Genomic DNA, 24740 nt, shown 5'->3' on the forward strand with positions numbered 1-24740 from the left:
TCCGATCTCTGGTCTTAGCATATTCGAAATTCCGGGCGGTCCGATCCGAGTTTGGACCGGTGAACACTCCTACTCTACATTTCTGTTATTGGCAATATTCATCGTACAAGCTTATTTTATATATTACGTTTAATTTGTAAGAAAAAATATAGTCAAGTAAGATCTTGTTTGAATCGTCTTATTGCATACTTTCATAATATTAATTTTTTATAATTTTTAGACGTGTATAATTCAATATATAAATAATCAAAATAACGCATTGAATTGCGTAAAAAGTCAAATGTAACAAGTATAATAGAACGAAAGAAGTATATATTAATTTATACTCCTAGTACTTCCTCCGTTCTGAAATACTTGCTATATAATGATTTTTAACACTATTTATTGTTCAAACTTATTTTATATATTGCGGTTAATGTGTAAGAAAAAATATAGTCAAGTGGAATCTTGTTTGAATCGTCTAATCTCATACTTTTATAATAGTAAGTTTTTATAATTTTTAGATATGTGTAGTTCAATAAATAAATGATCAAAAGAACATATTGGATTAGATAAAAAATCAAATGTAACAAATATAGTGAACGGAACAAAGTATATACTTTCTAATTGTCTTATAAATTAATTTGGGTTCTTGTGATCTCATTGAATGTATCGTAAAATGAAAAAATGTTTGGGTACAGTTGTATATATAAAAGCTTAAATGCAACAAAACATGACCGGAAAAATTTTTAAATTAATAAATAATAATAATAATAATGATTTTTTTTATAAAAAAAAAATAGAATTTTTATAATCTAAGAGGATAAATATGGAATTTTTAAATTTAAATTTTCAAATAAAAATTATTTTTTTGTAAAAGCCAAAGGTTATATATTTCTAACTCAACTTGTAATTAGGTGTAGTAAACTACTAGTTGTAGTTTTTGATTCCTATACTATTTAGGATAATTTTTTCAATAAATTAGAGAAATATTTTAATATCTAATTATAAAATTATTTTACTTGTCTTTTATATTAAGTTATGATCGATTTTTACTTCCTCAATTTAATTTTGAAGTATAGCGAATTCGATCATTATGCTAATCTTTCTAATTACAGCTAGTCTCTTGAGAGATCGTCTTTTTGTGAGACATATCTCAAACCCAACTCATTAAAGATTAATGTCTATTTATCGTATTCTTAATGCCTACTTACTTTATCCCTAATGTTTACTTACTGTATCCTTAATATCTACTTTCAATATCTTAAATGTTTACTTATATCATTTTTAATTCATATTTATAATATTTTAAAAAATATATAATGAGCCGGCCCAATTAAAAATGGTTTCTTAAAGAGACTGTCTCTAACAAGAACTTGTGTTCTAATTATTAAATTTTAAAATGAGTGTTTTGGTTAAGTTGCTTTCAAATTTTTGTCATATTATAATATTTCTATCTATCATTGAAATAGCTAAATGTTGCAATTTTAATGAAACAAATGAGTACGTCATTTTTTTTTCTTTTCTTTTAATGTCCGAATAAATCAAATCAGGCCCACATCTAGTAGTGCCTCTAAAAAAACAAGTGCAAATCCAAAGACATTAAGTTAAGCTAGAAAGTTTCAATTCACATTCTTAGTTTTACAAGTAGGAGTAAAAATTTATTCCAAAAACCAGGAATTATTATTATTATTACTAACAAAAACAATTCTCTCTAAATTGGAAAAAAAAAAAAACATCCTCTAAATTAAGCAGCAGGGTTTAGAGCAAGTTCGATCTCCTCCAATGATCGGCCTTTTGTTTCGACAACGTTACCAGCGATGTACAACACGGCTAGCACACACACAAGTGCGAAGCCCAGATACACTGTGCTGATGCCAAACTTGGTCACTACGCTCAAGAAGTAAAGCCCGATGATGAAGTTCGAAGCCTGCAAAACACAAACGAAAAAACGAAAAAATATGATCATCGGGAGGAAAATTCCAATTTCCGAAGCTAAATTTGCGTATATGTATAGTGTAGAGTACTAACCCAATGCATTCCCAGTGACAAAGCGACTGCTTTTGCTCGGATCCTAGATGCAAAGATCTCGGGAAGTAGAAGAGCAGGCACAGGACCAGCACCGAGAGAAAAGGAAAGCACGTATCTGTCGGGAAGTATTCGTATCGTTACTTGGGAGAAAAAGAGGAAATATGAAGGAATTTACGAGTAGGATACTCACAGGACAGTCCCTATGACGGCAAGTGTGCCCGAGTATGGCGCTAGAACCTTCCAAGTGAATGATAGAGACAGCAACAACATTGAAGCAGCCTACAGAACAGATTAAATAATATGGTTAGTCGTACAACTTTCCAATATATCTTTGAGATTTAAGAAATATATGGTTTTATCGAATCACAATACACTGAAAGTGTCCTCTACTTTTTGTTTCGTGTCAGAGCTTCTACAGATCATAGTGCAAAAACAAGGTCGCGTCATATCGAATCGACTGTATCATAAAGGTTTTCAAATTTACCGAACCGGTATTACACGCATCGTTAAAGTGTAAAAAAAACCGCATTTTAGGCCGTTCCAAGAGATAGTTCATGATTCAGGCCGATTTTGGTGGTACGACAACCCCATCATCCCTATTACCGCATTATCGTTCCGTTACTATAACTATGACCGTTGCTGCATTTTTGCACTATACTACAGATGATGGAATATAAAATGTTGAATGAACTTTTTACGGAAACCTACCATTCCGGAGAAACTTGTCATTAGCAGGCTTTTTCTTCCCTGCCTGTCCATTAGAGAAGAGGCAATAACAGTGCCTACAAAGAAGAATTGAGAATTCAAGCAAACGGGTTGTGCAAGATAAATTAGAAAAAGAGTATGGAAATTGTTTCATTAACATACCAAAAACATTTGATGCTCCAACGAGGGCACTAGCAGCAACATCGGATGTAATTCCGGCACTACGGAAAACAGAAGTCGAGTAATATACTACAGCATTGATTCCCGCCATTTGCTGGAACAGGAAAAGTGCAGCACCAACACTTACCACTGTACATACGGAAATATTTTATAAATAACGAGAACTAAGTATTTTTAATCACCAATGCACAAAACTAAAAATAATATTGTTACTCGCAAAACCAATGCTCTCCAGCACGGCAGGTCGGCAGCATTTCATAGCAACTACTGATCTTAGTACCATGCATTAGCCCAAATCAAAGAATGATATGAATAAATGATAACTATCAGTCTTAAGTTGACAAGAGTAACATTTGCTCATTATCACGTCTTTTATTGATCGCTTCTTTAATCAAATGTAAATGTCATTTCTGACATTGCTAATCAAATGTAAATGTCATTTCTGACATTGCGAGTAGAGGTGTTCATTCGGGTAATCGAGGTGATTGCAGGTAAGGTGTTTCGGGTTGGTTTGAAATCGGGTTTTGTGTCCATATTGTTTTTTACATAATTGTAAACCATTTTTAAAATCGGGTTAAATCAGATTCGATTATAAGGTCAGGTAAATTTTGGGTCATCAGGTCTGTTTTAAACACCTCTTATTGCGAGCAACGATAAATACTCTGAATTGAGGTTCTTACACAATTACTTACACCACAGTCAACCGGAGCCTTTTTCCAAATCAATTAGTGATTGATTACATTAGCCTTAATAATGGCTGCGGGAAGAGGTCGGCTTTCTTGGATATACCTTTCCAATAACGGCTACTGAACAGATCAAACCAACCAGCTTCAGGTTCAGAAGAACCTTGAACAGATGTTCTCAAATCATTTATCACCTCAGGAACCCTTTCTTTTCCATAGAGGGCGGCCACAGCCTTTTGTGCTTCCGCAATTTTTCCTTGCTGCAAATCAGTTGAGTATGTTATGAGGACAATAAATCAGTAAAATCCGAGCAGTCGTCTTCAGTCATCATAGCATAGAATAGGAGAAACAAAAAATTTGGAAGTATATCAGAACACCTGGAAAAGCCACCTAGGGCTTTCTGGACAGAAACCCATCCCGAGAGCCAAGAGAACTGAGGGAATTGTCGCTACACCGAACATTGTTCTCCACCTGTGAAGAGGGAGAAGACACCAATTAAATTATCTCATTGATATGAGGATTGTCGACAGAAGTTGACTACTATGTTCAAGAGAAGGTCCAATTACACACTACCCAATTAAGGCAATCAATCATAGTGCAAAAATGTGGTAACGGTAATGGTAACGACATGGTGATGCGGTGACAAGAGTGTTACGATCGTCGTAGCGCTAAATATTTTGGCCAAAATCATGAGATATCCCATGAACCAGCGGGTCTTTTACACCTTGATAGCGTGGGTAATATTGATTGGGTGAATTTGAAAATATTTACAGAGCGGCCGACAAGATAAAAATGCAGCCTTGCTTTTGCACTATGCAATCAGTGGCTTAAATGAATATGCATATGACTAGAGGTACTCGGGTTATCGGGTTAATTTCGAGTCAAGTGTTTTGGGCTTGTTCAAAATCGGGTCTTGTGTTCATTTTGATTTTTACATTATTTAAAATTCATTTTGAAGTCGGGTTTGGTCAAGTTCGGTTCCAAGGTCGGGTAAATATCGGGTCATCAATTCCGTTTTGAACACCTCTACATATGACATTAAAGTATGAAAAGCTTTCAAATAGAATTGTCAGACAAACACAGATATATCAAAGTCGTACCAAGAAGGGTTTCCTGCCAACGGCAATCCAGCAACCAAAGCAACAAGAATTCCAATGCATATAAAAAGCTGATTGACAGAACCAAGTGCACCCCGAATCTCAGTTGGTGAGATCTGTGATAGAAAGCATCTCTGATTAGTCTCAACGACACGACAAAATCAAAAAAAAAAAAAAAAAGGATAAGAGGCAATTACCTCAGAAATGTATAATGGGACCAAGGCAGACGAAACACCAATTCCAATGCCACAAAGTAAACGGCCGATCATCATTACCTGTACACTCTTTGCGGTCGCACTATGAAAGATCAAGGACAGAAGTTACAAGTGAGCGGCTGTAAAAAGAAAGTCCAGACCTTGAAGGAAGGTGTACTAACCAGAGATAAGCTCCGATTGCAAGCGGAATCGCATCTAACTGGAAAGTTCGTGTTCTTCCAAATTGATCAGCCAAAGATCCGCCGGTAAATGAACCAACAGTTGCTCCGGCAAGTAATATGCTCACAACCCATCCTGCAAGAAACCAATATAATTTTTATCATCCAAATAATCAAGAGGTCGCTTTCTAAATGTTTAGTAAACAAAACTCATTTTCACTACGACAACTTGCCTTGCAGAACCGTATTGCCAGCAATAGCCAAATCCGCAGATAGGTAGTCAAGAGCTCCATTAACCACACTTCAAGATAAAAAAAAATACAGATCAAAACCATAATTAAGGATGGAAAGATCGCCAAATACAAACATCACAAAACAGATTGAAGCTTCAACTAAAAACAAAGACCATGTCAAGTGTATAATTTGAATATGACGTACCCGAGATGATATCCAAATAAGATAGCTCCTAAACAAGCAACACCAACATATGGCAAAACTGATCCAGATGATTTTCCATGATATTTGACGGGCGTAGCATCTTCAAGATCCCCTCCTACAATGCATGTAGAACGTGAAATATAAAAGAATAATTAGTATGATTCCCAAAGTTGGATAAATGCTGGAAAAAGTCGATGCATAGCATATTCATATTAGACACGCCGTCAGTCCTCTGTCACATGATTCACTAATCTCCTTGTGAATCGGGAATTAAAAAAGCAAATTATAGTCGGTTAGTCTATTTTACGGTCATTTTGAGCGAATCACGAATTCAAATAGCGAATTATGTTATTGCGTCAGTCACTCAGTCACAACAAAAAGCTTTAGTTCACAACTCCTTGATCTTACTTAATTTCCCCGTGACTTACTGACTACATATGTACCTTATAGTCAACTGTTGGACTTATTAATCAATGAACATCATTTTATCATACAGCAGGATCGCAGAGAGAGCTGACACGAAAGGACCATGCTCTTAGCTACAAAAGATCATAAAGATTAGTACTTTAAGGTCAGTGGAGCGAATTCATCCATGATCTCGCCAACATGGGTGTCCTTATTCTCAGGCTATGGCTATAGACCTTGGTTGATATGCTTCCACAAGTGACAAGCCTTCCTTACATAAATCAGAAAAATTAACTTTGTTACAAGGTATGTTTCTTACTCCTTAAATATGGTTACTTATGGAAACATTGTATATAGCTAACTGCTGAGATGTAGAATTTTATATGCCATTAGCCCATTACCATACCCAAGTGCATGATTCATCTAGCTCAGTTCAGCCAAACCTTGCTCATTTGCTCTAAATACTATGATTTGGCAGTAAACCATGGTTGATAATTATCTTCGATACTATTCCACAAGCCTAAATTACTATAGTTCCTTACTTTCACTACTTTCTAAGAGCTTGGATGCATGCAACCACGAAGATATGAAGCACTTATACCATTACCGACTACCGCACCCAAGTATCTAAATTGAGTCTAACTATGTTCAATGGTTGGAGCTCGAAAGACTTCTTACAAATCTCTTTTGAGCTTGACTCGGGAGATTTGATTCCCTTTGTTCTGCTCAAACTTGCTCAATTGAACATTGAGCATGTTTGACTATTTGAGCCTAAGCCTTTGTCATGCTTAAATAAAGCTTAATAATGAATAAACAAGACTTCTAATACTAGCAACACTTTTTAAGTTATGGCACTACCACTACATTCTTTATAAATCGTCACCTTCTTAGAGAGGTGATAATAGATTATGATAGGAATGCATTTTTCTCATTTTGAAAAAAGCTTAAACAAACTTATATGATCCTAAACAGGAAGAATTGAGTTCCACTCGACAATTAAACTTGAAAATGTAGGTTACACTAGTTTATTTACTTGGAGTTACAACCCCGTTAATGGCATTGTAATCCTCAAATTCTAAAAACCCTTTCGCAGCAAATAAGACAGATGCATCATATCAACCAACCACCTTAAGTGAAGCATCAAACTAAATCACAATCTTCGAATGATGCTAATCCTATGCTATACAGCCCATTCCGTCACCAATTACATCCAATCCATAAATAAATGAAAAAATTACCAGGAATAATATAACTTTTGCTTATTTCCCTACATTAATACCTACTTTTGATTAACCATAAATAATACTAACTTAGGGGTATTTCTGTTAAAAATCAAACTATAGGAAATTATATATATAAAAAACAAAAAAAATAAAAAAATTGGTAAATTAGTTAATTAACTAAAGTTGGTATTATTCTAGGAAAAAACCTCCTCTTTTTGGTTGTTATTCATGGTAACAAAAGATTGAATTATTCCCGATAGTTTTTCCTAAATAAATCCATACGACAACAAAAATTTAGCTTCATATGATACAAATCAAGGAATTCCACCTTATAAAATGACAAGATGACCATTTTTAACTATTCAATAGTCATGCAATTGAAGCCCATTTCATAAAATGACATTCTATCATACCAATACCATCAATCAAAATCATCATTACATTAAATGCAGGGAAATCTAGGCTCAAGCCAGGTTATGGTCCGCAAACTCTTCTAATATTGAATTGTGTTAACATATAACACAGAATGACAATCAAGTTGGTTCAGCAAATGTTCAGACGATTGTTCGGTCCATGGATTTGCCATTGATCAAATACTCCAAAAGTATTAAGCATTAAAAAAGCACAAAACATAAAGAAGAAGCATAACAAGAAGTTAAGGAACACAAACCAGAAGAAGCTTGAGCCTTGACTGATCTATACTTGGCTGATGACCTCAATACATGATCAAGTCCCAATCTTCCAAATCCAGCTCCCATTGAAAGTGACCCACAACTCAATTTAAGAGAATTATTTTTGAAATTATTCTCATTAATATCCTTAAATCTCAAATTGCTGCAAAGAACAGAGCTTGAACCCCTAGACCCACCAATCCTAGCCACTCTATGGTTTGGAAATTCAAACCCCAAATTGCCTTTGACCATAAAAGTTGAAGCTTGCATTTTTTATCTCTTTACAAAACCTATTATAAATCCCACGAAAAGTCAATACATAAAAAAATTAAAAGCTAATTAATTAATTAATTACTTGAAAGTAACTTACAAGCTATTACACACATTAACTCAAAAAGGTACATAAATTGGCAAAGAAAATGATTATTTGACAAAAATAAAAAGAATGAAACTTGATCCCACATTTTAATTATTCAGAACTGGGATTTTTTCAACAGATTGAATCAAAATTACCCAGAAATATATCTCACTGAAAATCAAATCAAACCAAATGGGAAAGAAATAAAATTACCTATGATAATTAAAAAGATTAAATAATCGAAATTGGAATGATTTTGGATGATGTTAATCTCTTCCTTGATTTGCAAAAATGTTTGTATTAACAAAAGTCACTTTCTAATAGAAAATTTGATCGAATAAGGAACCTAAATGATATTGAAAAGGAGAGAAATGAAGTTAGAGAATATGACACTTTTAACGGAGAGTAAGTAGATTAATTTCTTAAAGCTGAATTTGAGAAATTTGTGGTTTTTATTTTTGATGTTTTGATGGTGGGGTAAATTTATGGATAATAATGATTAAATTTCAAGATTGGAAAGATAGGCTAAGATTTTTGAGGGTCCATGTAATGTGCAAATGATGATCAAGGCAAATGACATAATGACATGATGGTATAATAGATGATAGATCTTTCTTTGTAAAATTGCACGAGTCTCATTGAATTTTAGGCAAAAAGAAATTATGAAGTTGAACTTAAACATTTAACATCTAGGGGAATAAAATGTAATAATAAATTATTAAATTAAATATTAAATAAGTAATAGCTCTCCCATATGTACAAATTACAATCATATTATAAAGTGGTGATGTCCAAGTCACCAATATTGTTTAATGTTGAAGTTCGACCTAATAAATTTCAACAAGTTTGTATGAGATTGTATCACCATGAAACGAGCTTATATAATCGTCTATGTTTAAATTAGTGAACAGTGAACACGTTATGCTTATAATTTGGTCATTTTAAGATTATAAGTAATCACTTTAAGATCATAAAATAATTACTTCAAAATTTGTAGTTGATTACTTTAACATTATAATTAGTTATTTTAAGATTATAGATGACCACTTAAAGGTTATGAGTGAGAGAAACTTGTTAGGAATATTTTCTTCTTGGCAATTTTCAAAAAGCTAAAATGATATACCAACAAGAAAAAAAAGATGATGGAGAGTTTTACAATTTGCTTTTTTAGTCTTTTTGGTTAGCTTTTGACTTTTGATTTTGGTTGGTTACAAAGCCGAAAAATGTATTTGATAAATGACTTTTAGCCAATTGAAAATATAATTTTTAAGCCAAAATCAAAAACTCCTCATGGCAGCGTTTTAATTAGTTTTTGGCTTTTTGACACTCTTTTAAAAAAAATCAATAAATATTTTTTTACAAAAAATCCATAACACTAGAAGAAACAAATTCATATAAGTAGCCTAAGTTTAAATTTTAAGTACAAACGTAAATATTTTTAATAATCTAATGTAACTTTTTAACAATCTAAAACCGCCTCATGAAATAACAACTTGTGAAAATGGATTATTGGGGTGACAAACTTTGTATTTGATCCATTTTAAAGACGAAAATTTGAAAAAAATAAGATTATTTAACAACTTAATTCTCAAAATAAGTTTCGTGAAAACTTATTTCCCAAAATAAGCTTCCGTACATCCAAGCCTAGCCTCGGGTAAAATCGCTGTTACTAACAGCGAAAGAGGAAAAGAAAATAAAATTAAAAGGCCAAAGTCGATGTGCCCTTAATTCTTTTTTTTTTTATGAACTAAAGTAGCCGTTGTTAAATAGAAAAATAGCCGTTTGGAACTTGAAAATAGCCGTTGTGATGATGCACTATAAATAGCTGCATCATTTCTCATACTTCATTATATCCATTCTACATCATTCTTCTTCTTTTCAATCAATTTTTAAAGGTAACATAAGGTATTATGTTAGTTTTACTCTCAATTAATAAATGTTAATACTTTTTTTGAAAGTTCACTTACGTTACTATATTATATGTATTATGTAGATGTCAAAGGAGCATTGTATTGAAGAGCTTTGTGATTGTGGTTATGAAGTTGAGATTAATACAGATTGGAGCGACTTCGATCCTGGGCATGATTTTGTTGCTTGTCCTTTCTACTTGGTTGAAGGATTAGGATACACATACTTTAGATGGATTGATCCGGAGGGTACCAAATGGCAGAGACACCTAATAATACGGCTTGAAAAAGAAAAACAAGAGCTTAAAGATGAGGATTGTAATCTCAAGAGACAAATAGATGATATGGCACATAGGAAAGAAGAGACTGAAAGGATTATGAGAAAGTTTAAGAAGCAATCTTAGTTAGCATCGGTGGTTTAAGTTAACGAATGAACTATGTAATTTGATATGTATTCGTTGAACATGAATGAAATTGTGTAGAATTTTCGAGAGCATTTTTCCTATTTGAATATTGTATGGTTTTTTTTGATTAAATTCATACTACATTCTTGGCGGAATGATTCATCGCCGAAAACTCTGAGTACCTAACATCATTTCATTCATAATAAACATGTGATAATACGATAAAAATATATACATCTACATATATATTACAATTTATACACAAAAGACCAAATGTTACAAATATTGAGTATGTACAAATGTTCAATATATACAAACAGTATTCTAATGCTAATCCTCCTCCTGTACCCTGTCTAACTGTGACGGTTTACGACGCCTCTTACGATAGTAAGAGGCTGTCGCATGACGCTCGGGTAGAGGAGGTGATTGATAATGTGATGATGTGGCACCCTGTGAGGACCCGGTACCGTAGTCCGGGCACGTTAAGTCAACCTCCTCAAGATGAACGTCGGGGTGATGACTCGTACTCGTACTCGTACATAGTGGTGTGGGGCGCAGTCACTTCCGGAATGAAGTGTTGAAACTGCGTGCCTAGGAGTATGCCTTGGGCAATCTCCCGTACAGGCTCCTCTTGTCTCCACTAAGATTGTACTTAAAACTTAAATTAACAGTACTTCTTGTAGTGTCAATGCCAATCTTAGAGCATAAAAAATGTTTAAATTCATTAAAATCCATGTATGAGTTGCATGCAAACAGTTTACGTCTTCCCCCAACATACTTAACATTGTTACTAGTTGATCGAATTGAACCATTCCAAAAGCATACAACAGTCACACGAAATGAATCCATTTCTACAACAATATATACAAAATCAACATCACCATCACGTTCATAAATATATTACCACTATAGATGACATACATTTTAAAATCAACAACAAATTCATGAACAAACAACCTCATTATGAAGATCACTATATATGACATACATTTTCAAATCAACAACAAATAAAAAAATTTATAATAAAAACGTACCTCAATAAGCTGTAGATCAACAAGAAGTAGTAAATTGGAAGTTCATGAACCTACATTTATGTGAAAGTTGGTTAAAAGTTTGTAAACCCTAATTTTTCGAAAATGGAAAAAACACAAAGAAAAACGTACCTTAAGGCAATGTAGGAAAATGACAGAACTAATTAGTGGTATAAACTTGAAATTTGATGAGTTTAGTTGAAATATTGAATGTGATTTTAAAGGAGGAAAGAAGAAGAAAACTCATAAGTGTGGCAAAGGGAAAACAAAAGGCGTGAACTGAAATGAGGAAGAAGGAAACTGGAAAAACATATAAGACTTCAGTTGCTGTTAGTAACAGCGACTTTGGCCTTTTAATTTTTTTTTTCTCTTTCGCTGTTAATAACAACGATTTTACCCAAGGCTAGGCTTGGATGTACGGAAGCTTATTTTGGGAAATAAGTTTTCACGAAGCTTATTTTGGGAATTAAGTTGTTAAATAATCTTATTTTTTTCAAATTTTCTTTAAAGACTAGATTTTGGGCTCGGGCCCAACCGAATGAGCTCATGAATGAAGCCTTGGGAGAATTATTGAAATAGATAAGATAAATTATTAAAAAAAGAAAAAGCATTGAATAAGACGAAAATTAACTTATTTCTAAAAGTAAGCGTCTAATTTTCAAACCTGGGGTTTGGTTCTGTTCACAGTTAGTAGTGCTTAATTTTTTTAAAAGTCAACAACCCTGTTCCCAGTTACTAACTGGGAACAGCTTCTTTGCCTTTTCAAAAAATTAAGCACTTGTTTGTAATTGCTATCTGCGAACAAAACTAAACCTCATGTTTGAAAATTAGATGCTTATTTTCCGAAATAAGTTAATTTTCGTCTTATTTCGTGCTTTTATTTAATAATTTATGTTATCTATTTCATTTTTTCGCCTTGGGATGCTGTTGCTATTCATTACTTCTATTTGCTATGGATTCAAACTGGGCTATAGTTTTTCACTTAAGTGAAAATTTTAATTACTTGAAATTTACCTTATTATTATAATATATGGTTTATTTTATTTGAGACAGATTCATATAATTAGTTTATTTTTGTAATTGATCACTTTAAAATTGTAAGCGATTATTTTAACATATTAATTTACATAAGTCAGCTAACAAAAATGATCTCGCCATGAGATTATCTCATTTAAAAATATATGTATATAAGTCTACTCCTTATATTCTAATGAGCTTCCAATGTTTTTCGTTTTAAATCAATTAATATGAATCTTAATGTATCTCCTAAAATACGATGTAAAGTCAACATAGAGCTTAGATCCACAGACTTTGTTTTTTCAATTATTTTTAAAAAACATTAAGCTAGACTATAAAGGAAAACAGCATTATAATTATATTGAATGAAACCAATGTCAAATAAAAATTCTTATGTAAAACGGTTTCATCGTGAGACATTTTTTATATATGGGTTGAATAGTCAATCAATACAATTATTATTATATGAGCTCTTTGTTTTGAGGTTATCTCACCAAAAGACGACCTCACACAAGAGTAATTCATATTAAATAAAAATTGACCCTTATATGGAAATGAACACTGAAAATAAACCCGAGCTCATCATGAACATGAGTTAACGATACATATGACAACATAAAAACGAAAGGAATGAGTATGACTAAATGTATGCTCTTTTTTTCCATTTGAAATTGCGATAAGAAAAGTTGACATAAATATTAAAAAGTGGCGAAGACATGTAAAATATAGAGATAATATTAAAAAAGAGGAGAAACGCATTGATGAGAATTAAATAATATAGAAAATTATGATAATAAATTACTTATTAATTTTCTAATTAACAATTATTCATAAAAGTGTTACATGCACGTAGTTAACCATTAATTTAATCATAGCTAATACAAAAATTTTCATGTGTCTCATGGTAAAACCGCTTCATATAAGTTAATACAAATCAGTATAATATAAATTTTTTATTTTAAAGTCGTTATATAAAAAGAGAATTTCTTACTAACGCAACTTTATTAATAGGCCAGGAATGGTCCAAGGTTGAGTACATTAATACTTGTTGGCATTGAATAACCTTTAAAACTGTTTGGTCATTTTCTCATGTCGTGGAAGTCATGTTCTTACATCGACTTTTCCTTTCATTTCATATTCAACACTCTTTTTTTGTCCTTTTTTTCCTACTTTTTGAAAAAATTGGGTTATAGAATTGTGATATACCGATATTAAAGAAAAAGATATTCGTTTTGTACTGCACCATTTTTTTAAATTCATCTCATACATTTTGTACCATAATGGTTTATTCGGTAATCTGTAAATAATTCGAATAAAACTGATTTATAGTGTAAATTTTCATAATATGTATCATGTCATTTTCATGGTATGAAAGTTTAATCATAAAAAAGTTTTTTTCTTTACAATTTTTCATTACTACTTAATACCACATATTCAAATGGTAATACAATAGAATAACTTTTGTGAAGAAAATAAGATTTTTGAAGGAGAATAACCATAATAAATATTCCAACTAAAATTACACTAATACCAAATAGGCCATAAGTTCTCTTGTTCAAGATGTTTTTTCCCTTTTGCCATTTTGTTTTCTCTCTAGTTTATTATTTCTTTTATCTATTTATTTTATGATTTCCACTTCCTTTTTTTCATATAAGTATTAAATTTTAATGAAAACGCAAAATTTAAGGTGATTGGATATTATGCTCTCATCGTCGATACTATTATCAAAATGTCAAATATAAATACATTCTTACATGGATCATAACTATTATAAAGAATTTAAATTTATTTCTCCATTCAAATCATTTAATTAAAAACACTATAACATTAAATTATACAATATATAATATAAAAAATAACATTCAAGTTTTTTCAACAATTCAGCACATCCATTGACGAAGCCACAAGGGGTGGACAGGGGTACGAGTAGGACGTACGACTTTGTGCCTACTTTCCAAGTCTATTATCACAACCTATTTATTTAGTACAGATTGAAATTTTTTTAAATTATGTAATGTCCTATTTATTTTTTGAACATTATTTATTTATCACTCTTAAATTGTATATGATTATTAATCTATGAGATAAAATATAGTTATGTAGGATCTTATTTAAATCGTTTTAATGTAATGCATATTAATATTAACTTTTCATAATTTTTAATTATATATAATTAGATATATTAAAAACTGAATAAGTACATTAAATTAAATGTATAATGTAAATGAGACAGTTAAGATGAATAAGAAGGAGTAATATATAATTAGTAATGCTTAATATTTTCATGAACCCTCGACTATTTTTTCTATCTTCATTCAAAAGCAAATTGCAGATAGAATTGATAAAAATTTGGGGTTTGTAAAAATTCTCAATATAATTATGTCAATGACTAATATTTTGATTAAGTGAAAATAACAACAATCAACATATCATCATATCATATAATTAATTAATTCAGCAACCACTTAACACATGACGGCTTAAAAAAAAAAGAAGGTTGAAAAATTCCTATAATTTGCTACATGTCACTTTGCTAATTTTTTTATTCCTTCATTAAATACCTATGTTTGACACATATAACTTCATTTAATTATCCCCTCAAATTACTTTTATAACATTAATTTTTATAATAAAAATTATTACATTTTGTTATGTATATCTTATGATTTTAACTATTTAAAAAATTAATTTTTTGATAGGAGAAAAAAGCTGAGCATTTTGAAAGTCAAATTTAATACTTTGCATAATATGAGAGTTTTCTTATTTTCAAGCTAATTGTAATACGTTTATTTATAATGGCAATTTTGTTCAAAAATGGAATGTATTTAATTTAATAATAATAGTTGTCTGGTTTGTTTTTTTCCTTGCCTTTTATACACAATTTTTTTCTTATTTAAATACAATTATTCTTAAAAACTAAAAATACTAAAAGCCTGAATTTTAAAATCTAAATTCAAGCCTTACAGTTTGATATAATTCTTTACATATTTTAAGGTTGTTTTGAAGGATAATAATAAAATTAATTTCACGAAAACCACTTTAGAAATAAAGATATGAAAAGTTTAAACAAAAAAAAAAAGGCTATGAAGAAAATATGTCGAAGGAATTATGCCAAGAAAGTTAAAGCAATATGCTTTTATTTGAAGACTGGATTGTAACATGTAAGTATGTGTTGATTTATCTTGTTTTCTTTTTGTCTATTCAATCCTAAGAAAATTACTTTCAAAATTGAACAAAAATATTAAATATAGCAAAAAACAAATTCTAGATTCAATATATATATATATATATATATATATATATATAGTCGCGTTCAGGTGCAAACCACGGTTCTATGCGAATTGTGAGAATCAAAAAATGTGGTACTTTTTTACAAAAAACGTGTTACTTTTGCAAAAAAAAACTTACTTTTGTTTTAAAAAAAGTCTGATACTTTTTACCAAAAAACAGTAACTGTCAGAAAAAAAATACAAATCCAAATTAACACGTTTTTCTGAAAAAAGTAACACCTTTTTATATAAAAAGTATCACCTTTTTATGGTTCTCAAGATTCTCATATAAGGATGGTTTTCACCTGAACTTCTCCCTATAAATATTGATTTATCTTGTTTTCTTTTACACAAAGTCAATGTCTATTCAATCCTAAGAACATTACTTTCAAAATTGAACAAAAATATTAAATATAGCAAAAAGAAATTCTAGATTCAAATATATATATATATATATATATATATATATATATATATATATATATATATATATATATATATATATATATATATATATATATATATATATATATATATATATATAAAAGAGGATCCAATTTATTTTCAATAAGGTCAAGAAAATCAAACTTGATACTACCTATTACTAGAGTAGTACAACATGAATAACAAGTAAAAACTACTCCTAGCTCCATTTAAATCATAACATTAAATGCGGCAATCAAAATAATCTAAAACAAGAAAACTTCTCATAGATAGCTTGATATACACACTTTCTTAACAATTCTAAGCTTAAAATCAAATCACAACCAAAAATCAAAATCACAAATAATAAAAAATGAGAAAAGCTACCAATTAAATTTTATAATCTAAAAGATAAAGAACAAAAAGAGGAAATATCCAAGAATGAAGCAATCTCTTACATGTCTTTTGATGCTCATTCCATGTGGGAGGTGTTAATATTTTATCACACATTAACATCCCTCATTCTACCCTCCTTTTCCTACACCTAATCACATGCTATAAACATATTTTTAAACATCCAAATTCTCCCAACAAATTTTAACTATATTTCTAATTTGAACCACCCAAATTTCCCTAAAAAAATTGAAATCATTAGTTTAATTTCAAGTACCCAAATTACCCACTAAAATAAATGAACATACCAAACAAGTTAGCCTAACATAGTTTCATATTTGAAACAAGCTAGCCCAATTATTTATATATTTAGTCTGTTATGAAAAACTCGCACCAATTATGACATATTGTGTGAAAAATGTCACTACTAATAATAATTATAATGAAATAGAGAAAGTATTTTGAACACCCATGTGTGTGACCACTTGTAATACCTTCGCTTTGCAGAGACGCTTTGTGTATCGATATATCTTTTAAGTAATCACCAAAAAAAAGGCTTGACTTATTTCTTTTTGCTCTTATCTTTATTTGTGGAGAATAATGAACCAAACCCAAAAACCTTGCTTGTAGGAACATTAATTACAGGGCTAACATGAATTAAACCAGAATTAAAAGAGGATCCACCATAATTCCTCTTTAATGGAGGTTTTTGATAAGATGAACTTGAATTCTTCAAATTACTCTGTTTTTCATCTTTTGAAATTAATGATCTTTTAGCACTAACTGTGGACCCAGTTGATTTACTTCTTGATAATATAGGTAAAGGGCATAATCCTCTTCTACAAATACTTCCACAATTCAAACTTTTACTCCTTTTAAATTTCCAAAATGATTTATTATTATTACTACTACTTCCATTCCCCTGTTTTTCCTCTGTTTCTTTATCAAATTCACCATTGTTAAGAACAGAGGAAGGTGGTAATGGAGGTAAAAATGAAGAATTTGATGAAGATTGAGAAAAAGATTTTGATTTTGAGATAACGGGTATGTTTTTTCTCTTGATTTGGATTGGAAGAATAACCCCATTTGCAAATAACTCATCAGCTAATGAAGAATCTTGTTCATAAGTTCTTTGAGATACACCAAAGTCGAAATCGTAATCAAAAATAGAAGATTTTAATGGAATATGAGGTTCAATAGGGATAATATCAGAGTTGTTAAGATCATGAGAAAATGAAATTCTTGGACTTATTCCTCTACTTGAAGGATTATCTTTAAAAAGATCAACAGCCATTGATCTAATTTCTAAGAAAATAGTGAATAACAGGGGAAAACAAAGAAAAACAGGGGAAAACAGAGGATTGGGGTGAGATTTTTGTTGCTAACAATGGAGTATAGGGAAATTGAAGTTGGGTTTTTTGTGTTTTGAATATCAGCGAAAATGGGTTAGTTGGGAGGCAAGAAGATTGCTTTAGAATGTGAGTTGGGGAAGACTTAGACTTTGTAAAATAAATTAAGACCTTGAAATTTATATAGAGGAGAATTGGAGCCTTAGTAGTTATGACTAGCACGAAGAGAGAGCTTCTTTATACGGGGAAGGGAAAATCTTCTAAGAGCAAGAGTGGAAGGAAAATTAATTTTTGTATATATGATGAGAATTGAATCTGATAAATCTTCAATCATTAAGGGTATATAAAGTATAGAAGTGTTATTTTGTTAATTCTTTTTTTATCTTTTTATTGGTTTAATTTAAAATTTTTAGTTTGTTAATTGGTCAAGTGAAAAAAACAAATTTACGGTAATTGATAATTACTTTTAAGTTGGCTAAAATATGCGAACATCTTTATTTTAGTTTGTAGCCAACTACATTGTGAACGACAAAATATGTTATAGTTAAAAATTTTAATTTTAATATAATAATTAAACTAGAGATAAAGTCATGCCAACAAATAGAGTCAATTGAGTTGAAAATCAACAAAAAGTTGTAATTTTTTTTAAAAAAATTAATAATTGGATAAACCAACTTTTACATGCCATAGACCCATGAGTTTGGTGATAGGAAGATAAATGAAATATAGGATTATTGGCAAATAATTTTAGTCGAGTGAAGAGGAGGGCTAATCAAGCTCAAAATTTTTACCGAAAAAAAGTAATACTAGAGCAGATTGTATTATGGTCATTCACAGGTAAAGCAAGTGGAAAGGAATCTACACATAAAGGGCAATAGGCAATGAAGAAAAGGATTTATATAAAGTACAACTACTTGAAACAATTTCAATCAAAGTTTATTCCTTAATCTAAAACAATAAATACAAGAAGTGTTTTCAAACTCATTTAATGATATTGTTGATTGATGAACGTTCATGAATTTTGGCTCTTTTATGTTGTCAACTAACTTAATCATTGGGGTACTAGTATTTACATGTAATGATGATATGATTAGGATACGTAAATTAATAGGCATTAATCAATATTTTATTGATACATATTTTTTTCTAATTTAAAATAAGATTCAACTTTGAGATTATATATATATATATACATATATATATATATATATATATATATATATATATATATATATATATATATTATATTTTGAATATTTTCTTTTACAAAAATGTCCAATTATTTTCACACATACTACTAATATATTCTAATGATCAATCATTCTAAATACTATGGCATGAGGAGTACTCATTAATGATTAGATGTTTTTAGGAATTATTAGTGCATTTTTTTATTTATGAAATTTATTACTTTAAAATAAATGTTTACATTAAAGCAGATTTTTGAATCAGAATGAAAAGACTAAATTGAGATAAAATCCGCTCTATTATTCATTTAGGTCATTTCATCATTATGAAGCCAACTTTAATGTCGAGTTAAAAATCAAATCAGAGTTACAAGATCAAATTAAAGTCGAATTAGTCTATTTTACACACTTCTAATTAACACTCAAATCTCAATAAACTACCAAATATCAACTCTTTAAGGGAAATCTTTTCAAAGATTCAACAAGTGATCAAGTTTTTTATCTTTGTATGAAGTATCTTTATTTGAGAATCGGGTCTTATTTTAATCAAATATCACTTTGCTAGAGAGTTTGATTTCCACCTAATCCTTCTCCTCCGGCCTATCCTATAATAAAAAATAAAAATAAATAAATAAATAAATAAAGTGTACGTTATTCATTGGCAATGTTTAAGGTATTAAGCCAAGAAGAATGGAATGTGGGCAAATGTGAAAAGGTGTAAAGTTACATCTAATAAGCTGGTTCAAGTATGATTGCATGAAGAGGCATTATGTCTTGTTTCGTTCAATCTAAACGAATTTCCTACCTTCTACGTTTCTATTATAGTGTTGAGTTCTTTTTGGTTGCTTTGCTCAGTTTGTAACATTTACAGACCAACTCAAGCGAAGTCTTCAACTTTTTGGTTATTCTAAATTATTTTTTATGGTAAATTTGTCTGATATAGAAACTAAGATGAGTTGCAACCTTTTAAGGTAAGATATATAGTTAGAAATTTAATAAGGTATAGAAGCTAAGATCAAGAAATACCAAATAATATTGTGGTTTAAAGATGAAAATAATAAACACGACAATCTATGCAATTAATAACACAATCGTACAAGAAATAAACGAGAAATAATAACACCAAATTTAATGAAATTTACCGGCTTTTTTATATCCTTTTAGACTTATATTTTGTGTTTAATATAGGAGCTCATTGCTGAATAGAATGAATGAGCGTGGAGACTAACCTTGGCACAAGAGCACATATACAAAGGCAAATGAAGTTGGGGCAGCATATGAGCACATCGGCAGAAACACATTAGAGACATCAAGGGCCACTTGTTCGAGTGGTCTTCAGTCAGAAACTTCCGCCTTGCCAAAACCTTCATTGCTCGTTCGAGCCATACGTACACTTGTTTGAGCATTTATGGATGGGTAGCTTCTTTAATTTCATGTGATCCTTCAACAATGCAAAACCCAAATGCCAAATTAGTCCAATTGCTTCAAGATAAAAGTCAACATTTTCACTCGTCTTCCAAAGCTTGACAACATCACAACAAAGTCTTAAACAATGCAAGCATGCATCATCAAATCTAAAACTCGGTCATAATATAGCCATACACACCTCTTGACCATGAGAAAGCATGTGTAAAGGATTGTTAATAAAAGTGGCGTTGATAAAGAAACACTCTTCTCCAAAACTTGTCATGGGATCATCCCATTTTCAAAGATTTCAAAACAAGTTACATTCTCAACTACACTTCAAACGAAAGTATAATATAACAAAAAAATTTAAGTCAGCTAAAAACCAAATTCAAGACTTATTAATACCTACACACAAAATAAAATTCAATAACACGTTAGTAATCTAGCCTTAAAAAGCATATAAACTTGGCCTAAAGGCCTATAACTTAAATAAGTCGTTAAAATTCATTTGATTCGAAATGTTAACATGTGGGTTAAATGGTAATTTGAATTCATGACCATTTAACTCATACAAAGTATATGGATCCATACAAGATAAACCTATTTTATTGTTATGAATTGTGTTATCATGTCTAATCAACTTTTATGTTATAAAATTATCTATGGCTGAAGTTGTTAGATAGAAGTAAAGATAGTTTTAACAGATGAAACATATATAAAGTCAAAGTGATCAAAGATAATTTAATCCATAAAACCAACTCAACGTAAAACTCAATTAATTAAGCAAACTAATTACTAACCGTAATATCCACACACAAAATAATATATAGCAATAAGTTAGTAGCTTGGCCTTAAAACCTTGTAATCTTGGCCTAAAGCCTAACAAGTAAAAAAAAATATTTAACCCGAAATTTGAGAATGCGACTTGATAATTTAAAGTAGGGTAATTTCAGCTCACGAACATTCAACACATTACACGTAGTTACATACAATGATACAACTTATCCTAATATAATGTAGGGTATAGTTATATATAACATTTATGGCAATTGGCAAATATATACACTAAAAAACATTATTATTATCATTATCGTTTTCGGTAAATTCCACTCAAATAAGTTATAATTAGGATTTAAAAAGAGTTAAATGGCAGCATATCGTTTCCGTATAAAAAAATACGAAGGTTACGCATGATGAGACTCTTGGCTCAAAAAAGACATACAAATAAAAATACCTAATACAAGCTACGAGCAAGACAAATAGCAAGACTAATAATACAAGCAATAACAATAAAAAAGGCATAAATAAAAATGATGATAAAGATAACTAGGAATAGTCTGGAACACGAATGTTACCTTTTACCAAACTCTATGCAAGTCGGTCCTGATTTAGCCCTACAATGCAGATGGTTAATTTTCTGTACAGAGAACCAAAACAAAATGAAAAAACTCTGGCAAAATCTCTTTGCTGGTTAAGTTGTAATGTCAAAATACAATTGTCAATCGACATAAAAGAGGAATCCAACAATTGGTACAGAATACAGCAAAAAAGAAATGTCCAAAAATTAATAATGTGAGAGGCAAAAAAAAAAGGTGTGTCTATCACTTACTAACTTTATTATCTATAAATGTTTTTCCGTTTTAACTTTTTATATCTTTACCCAAACATGCCTCATGAGGTGGGTCCCATTTTAGATAATGGACTTCATCCCTAGATCAATGTGGGTTTGTGGCCCACTTTTAAATTTTAATGGCCCATGATCTCGACAATTTGGAACAACCACAAAAACTTGAAAGCTGATATATGCTCAGGAGTTTGGGTCTAGTTTAGTAATGGCTTTTTCAGCGATTTCTCTGTTAGACTTTTAACTTTTAAGTTTCGACTTATCGTTAAGTTACAATTATAAAATTAATTTTACCAATGACTTTTAAGTCAACTGAAGTTATTTTTTAAGCTAAAACAACAAAAAACTACTTTGAGAAAATCTCTGATTGAATTTTGATTTTTTACCCTTTTTTTTTTGCTATTAAACATCTATCAATTAATACCTAATTTCATCAAAAATCTCTATGAAGCAAAATATGTATTCAATCATCTTAAAACTTAAAAGTCAACAAAATAATCTAACACAACAAAATAATCTAACACTTCTAGCTTAAATAAACAAGCCAACTGAATCAGTCAACGAGTCATTTAACCAACCCCATCTCATTCAAAACCTAAACATAAGTCTTTAGAAGTTTAGCTAGTTTTAAGGCATTGCTCTCTTCAACTATATTAACGCCTCATTTGATAATCAGTTTTAAATGGTGAAAATAATGATGAAAAATTAGTATAATTTGGAAGAATATCTCTTCAAAATTTTCATGGCTATGCTTATTCTCCTTAAAAGTTTTATTTTTCTTTACAAATTTCATTTCAAAGCATGACCATATGAAAATATGGTATTATGTGGTAATGAAAAGTTGTAAACAAAAAAAAAAATTTATGATCAAACTTTCATTACCATGGAAATGACATGATAAATATCATGAAAATTATAGCAAAAATCATTCTCACTCTCACCTATTAGTACCGATAACTAAACAACTGTTAAAAGAACTTGTTTGTGTTTATAAGTCTCAAATTGAACGAAGGGGGTGTGAATGAGAATTAAGAAACTATAGTTAAGACTTAAAATGAGACTATGGCATGAGAATTGAATTGAGACTTTAAAAATTAATGTCTTGTGTCCTTATTTAGCAAATAATAAAAATAAATAAGGAATTAGATGAAAATTGATTATATTTACAAAGTTGTCCTAATAACTCTTTACTTTTCTTTACTTTCATTAATGGTAAAAATGTCGTTTATTCCTATGTCTCAACTAAAGTCCATGCCCCAACCTTTATCAATTCCCGTTCCCCTCAAACAAATAAGGAACTTTCTATAATCCTACCTCAAAATCTCAATTCTCAACCTCAATTTCCTCTTGCCAAACACATTCTAAAAAAACTTGTTATTTGTGTTTATTAATCTCGAATTGAATGAAATCAAGTTGAAAACTACAAGTCTAGCCAACTAAAATAAGGTGAACCACACTTGTCTAAAATCATTAGTAAAATTTTCCACACTAATACATATTTTCCTCAAAAAATTAGTAATATCGTTTAGTGTCGAACATTTAGTTCTATTTACTTTTGACATAAAGACATACATTGAATATAATTGATTAAAATAGTAGGATATTTAGCAACAAGAGAGAGAGTATAGAATAAAAATGAAAAGTCATTAAAAAATAATTTGATAAACTCACTAGGACGATCTAAAATAAAAAAAATTTGTTCAAATTGAATGAGATAGACAAGTACATGATTATTACTTTTTTTATAGAGTACATGATTACTTTAATTCATTTATAATATGAGAATAAACCTTAGCACATGGACCGACTTTTCATATGGGCTACATCGAACAGCCCATTTTAATGAGCCTGTAAATGAATAGAGAGCTTAACCAGCCATGGAGGACACTACTTGTAGAGAAAGCTTACATTAACATCTTAAAAACGGACATATTGTGAATGATACATTTTTTTTATTTTTAAGAATAATATTAACTTTTATTTATAACAAATTTACCAATTTTTGTCATATAACCTCTCCAATAGTTTGGCTTTTAACATGTTAGGAATACCTTAGAAAAATATTTCTAAATTGGTATTATTTATTAGTTAATCAAAATATGCTATTATTATATGGAAATTAGCAAAATGTTGCATTATTCATGATAATTTTTCATTCAAAGATGGTAATGTAAGCTTTCTTTTACCAACCATAGAGGGCTCTGCTTATTTGCTTCAATCCTCTCCTTTTTGTCTAAATGACCCATTCAAGACATTCAAGAAACAAGAACTTGTTTAATTTATAACCCAAAAACATACATAATGACAAGTTAGAGAACACATAATAGCAAAAAAGAATTGCTAGATGAGAGTCTCCATTATCCACTTGCTTACACAATTAGCACAAACATTTCACCAATGTTCTCATATAAAGTTAGAAATGGAAACAAAATAGAGTGTTACCTTGCTTAGTTCAAGAACTTCAGAAAGCAATTTCTCCATGTTCCTCACGTCCCTAAAATCTTTAGCTCCAAACGAAGAATAAGCGGGATAGCCAATCTTCCCACTTTCCTTCCGCCTATGCTTCCAATTTGGAGGATCCGTATG

General features: G+C 30.3%; 2 protein-coding genes across 2 annotated transcripts; both read right to left on the reverse strand.

Annotated features, from left to right (window-relative positions):
• Window positions 1-1475: 1475 nt before the first annotated feature.
• On the reverse strand, window positions 1476-8830 carry LOC130804258 (plastidic glucose transporter 4). Its single transcript, XM_057668638.1, has 14 exons — window positions 8357-8830; window positions 7785-8075; window positions 5487-5601; window positions 5282-5349; window positions 5052-5184; window positions 4873-4972; window positions 4679-4791; window positions 3956-4049; window positions 3685-3838; window positions 2878-3024; window positions 2719-2792; window positions 2201-2289; window positions 2011-2125; window positions 1476-1909 (listed from the first exon to the last, which is right to left on the reverse strand). Exons 2-14 carry the CDS (start codon window positions 8053-8055, stop codon window positions 1727-1729), a joined length of 1656 nt encoding a protein of 551 aa, XP_057524621.1. The 5' UTR covers window positions 8056-8075; window positions 8357-8830; the 3' UTR covers window positions 1476-1726.
• A 7493-nt stretch (window positions 8831-16323) lies between these two features.
• LOC130804260 (uncharacterized) lies at window positions 16324-18312 on the reverse strand. The gene has a single exon (XM_057668640.1). It carries the CDS (start codon window positions 17879-17881, stop codon window positions 17150-17152), a length of 732 nt encoding a protein of 243 aa, XP_057524623.1. The 5' UTR covers window positions 17882-18312; the 3' UTR covers window positions 16324-17149.
• Between the last annotated feature and the right edge of the window lie 6428 nt (window positions 18313-24740).

Source organism: Amaranthus tricolor, chromosome 17 (genome assembly GCF_026212465.1).
Source record: "Amaranthus tricolor cultivar Red isolate AtriRed21 chromosome 17, ASM2621246v1, whole genome shotgun sequence".
Classification (NCBI taxonomy): domain Eukaryota; kingdom Viridiplantae; phylum Streptophyta; class Magnoliopsida; order Caryophyllales; family Amaranthaceae; genus Amaranthus; species Amaranthus tricolor.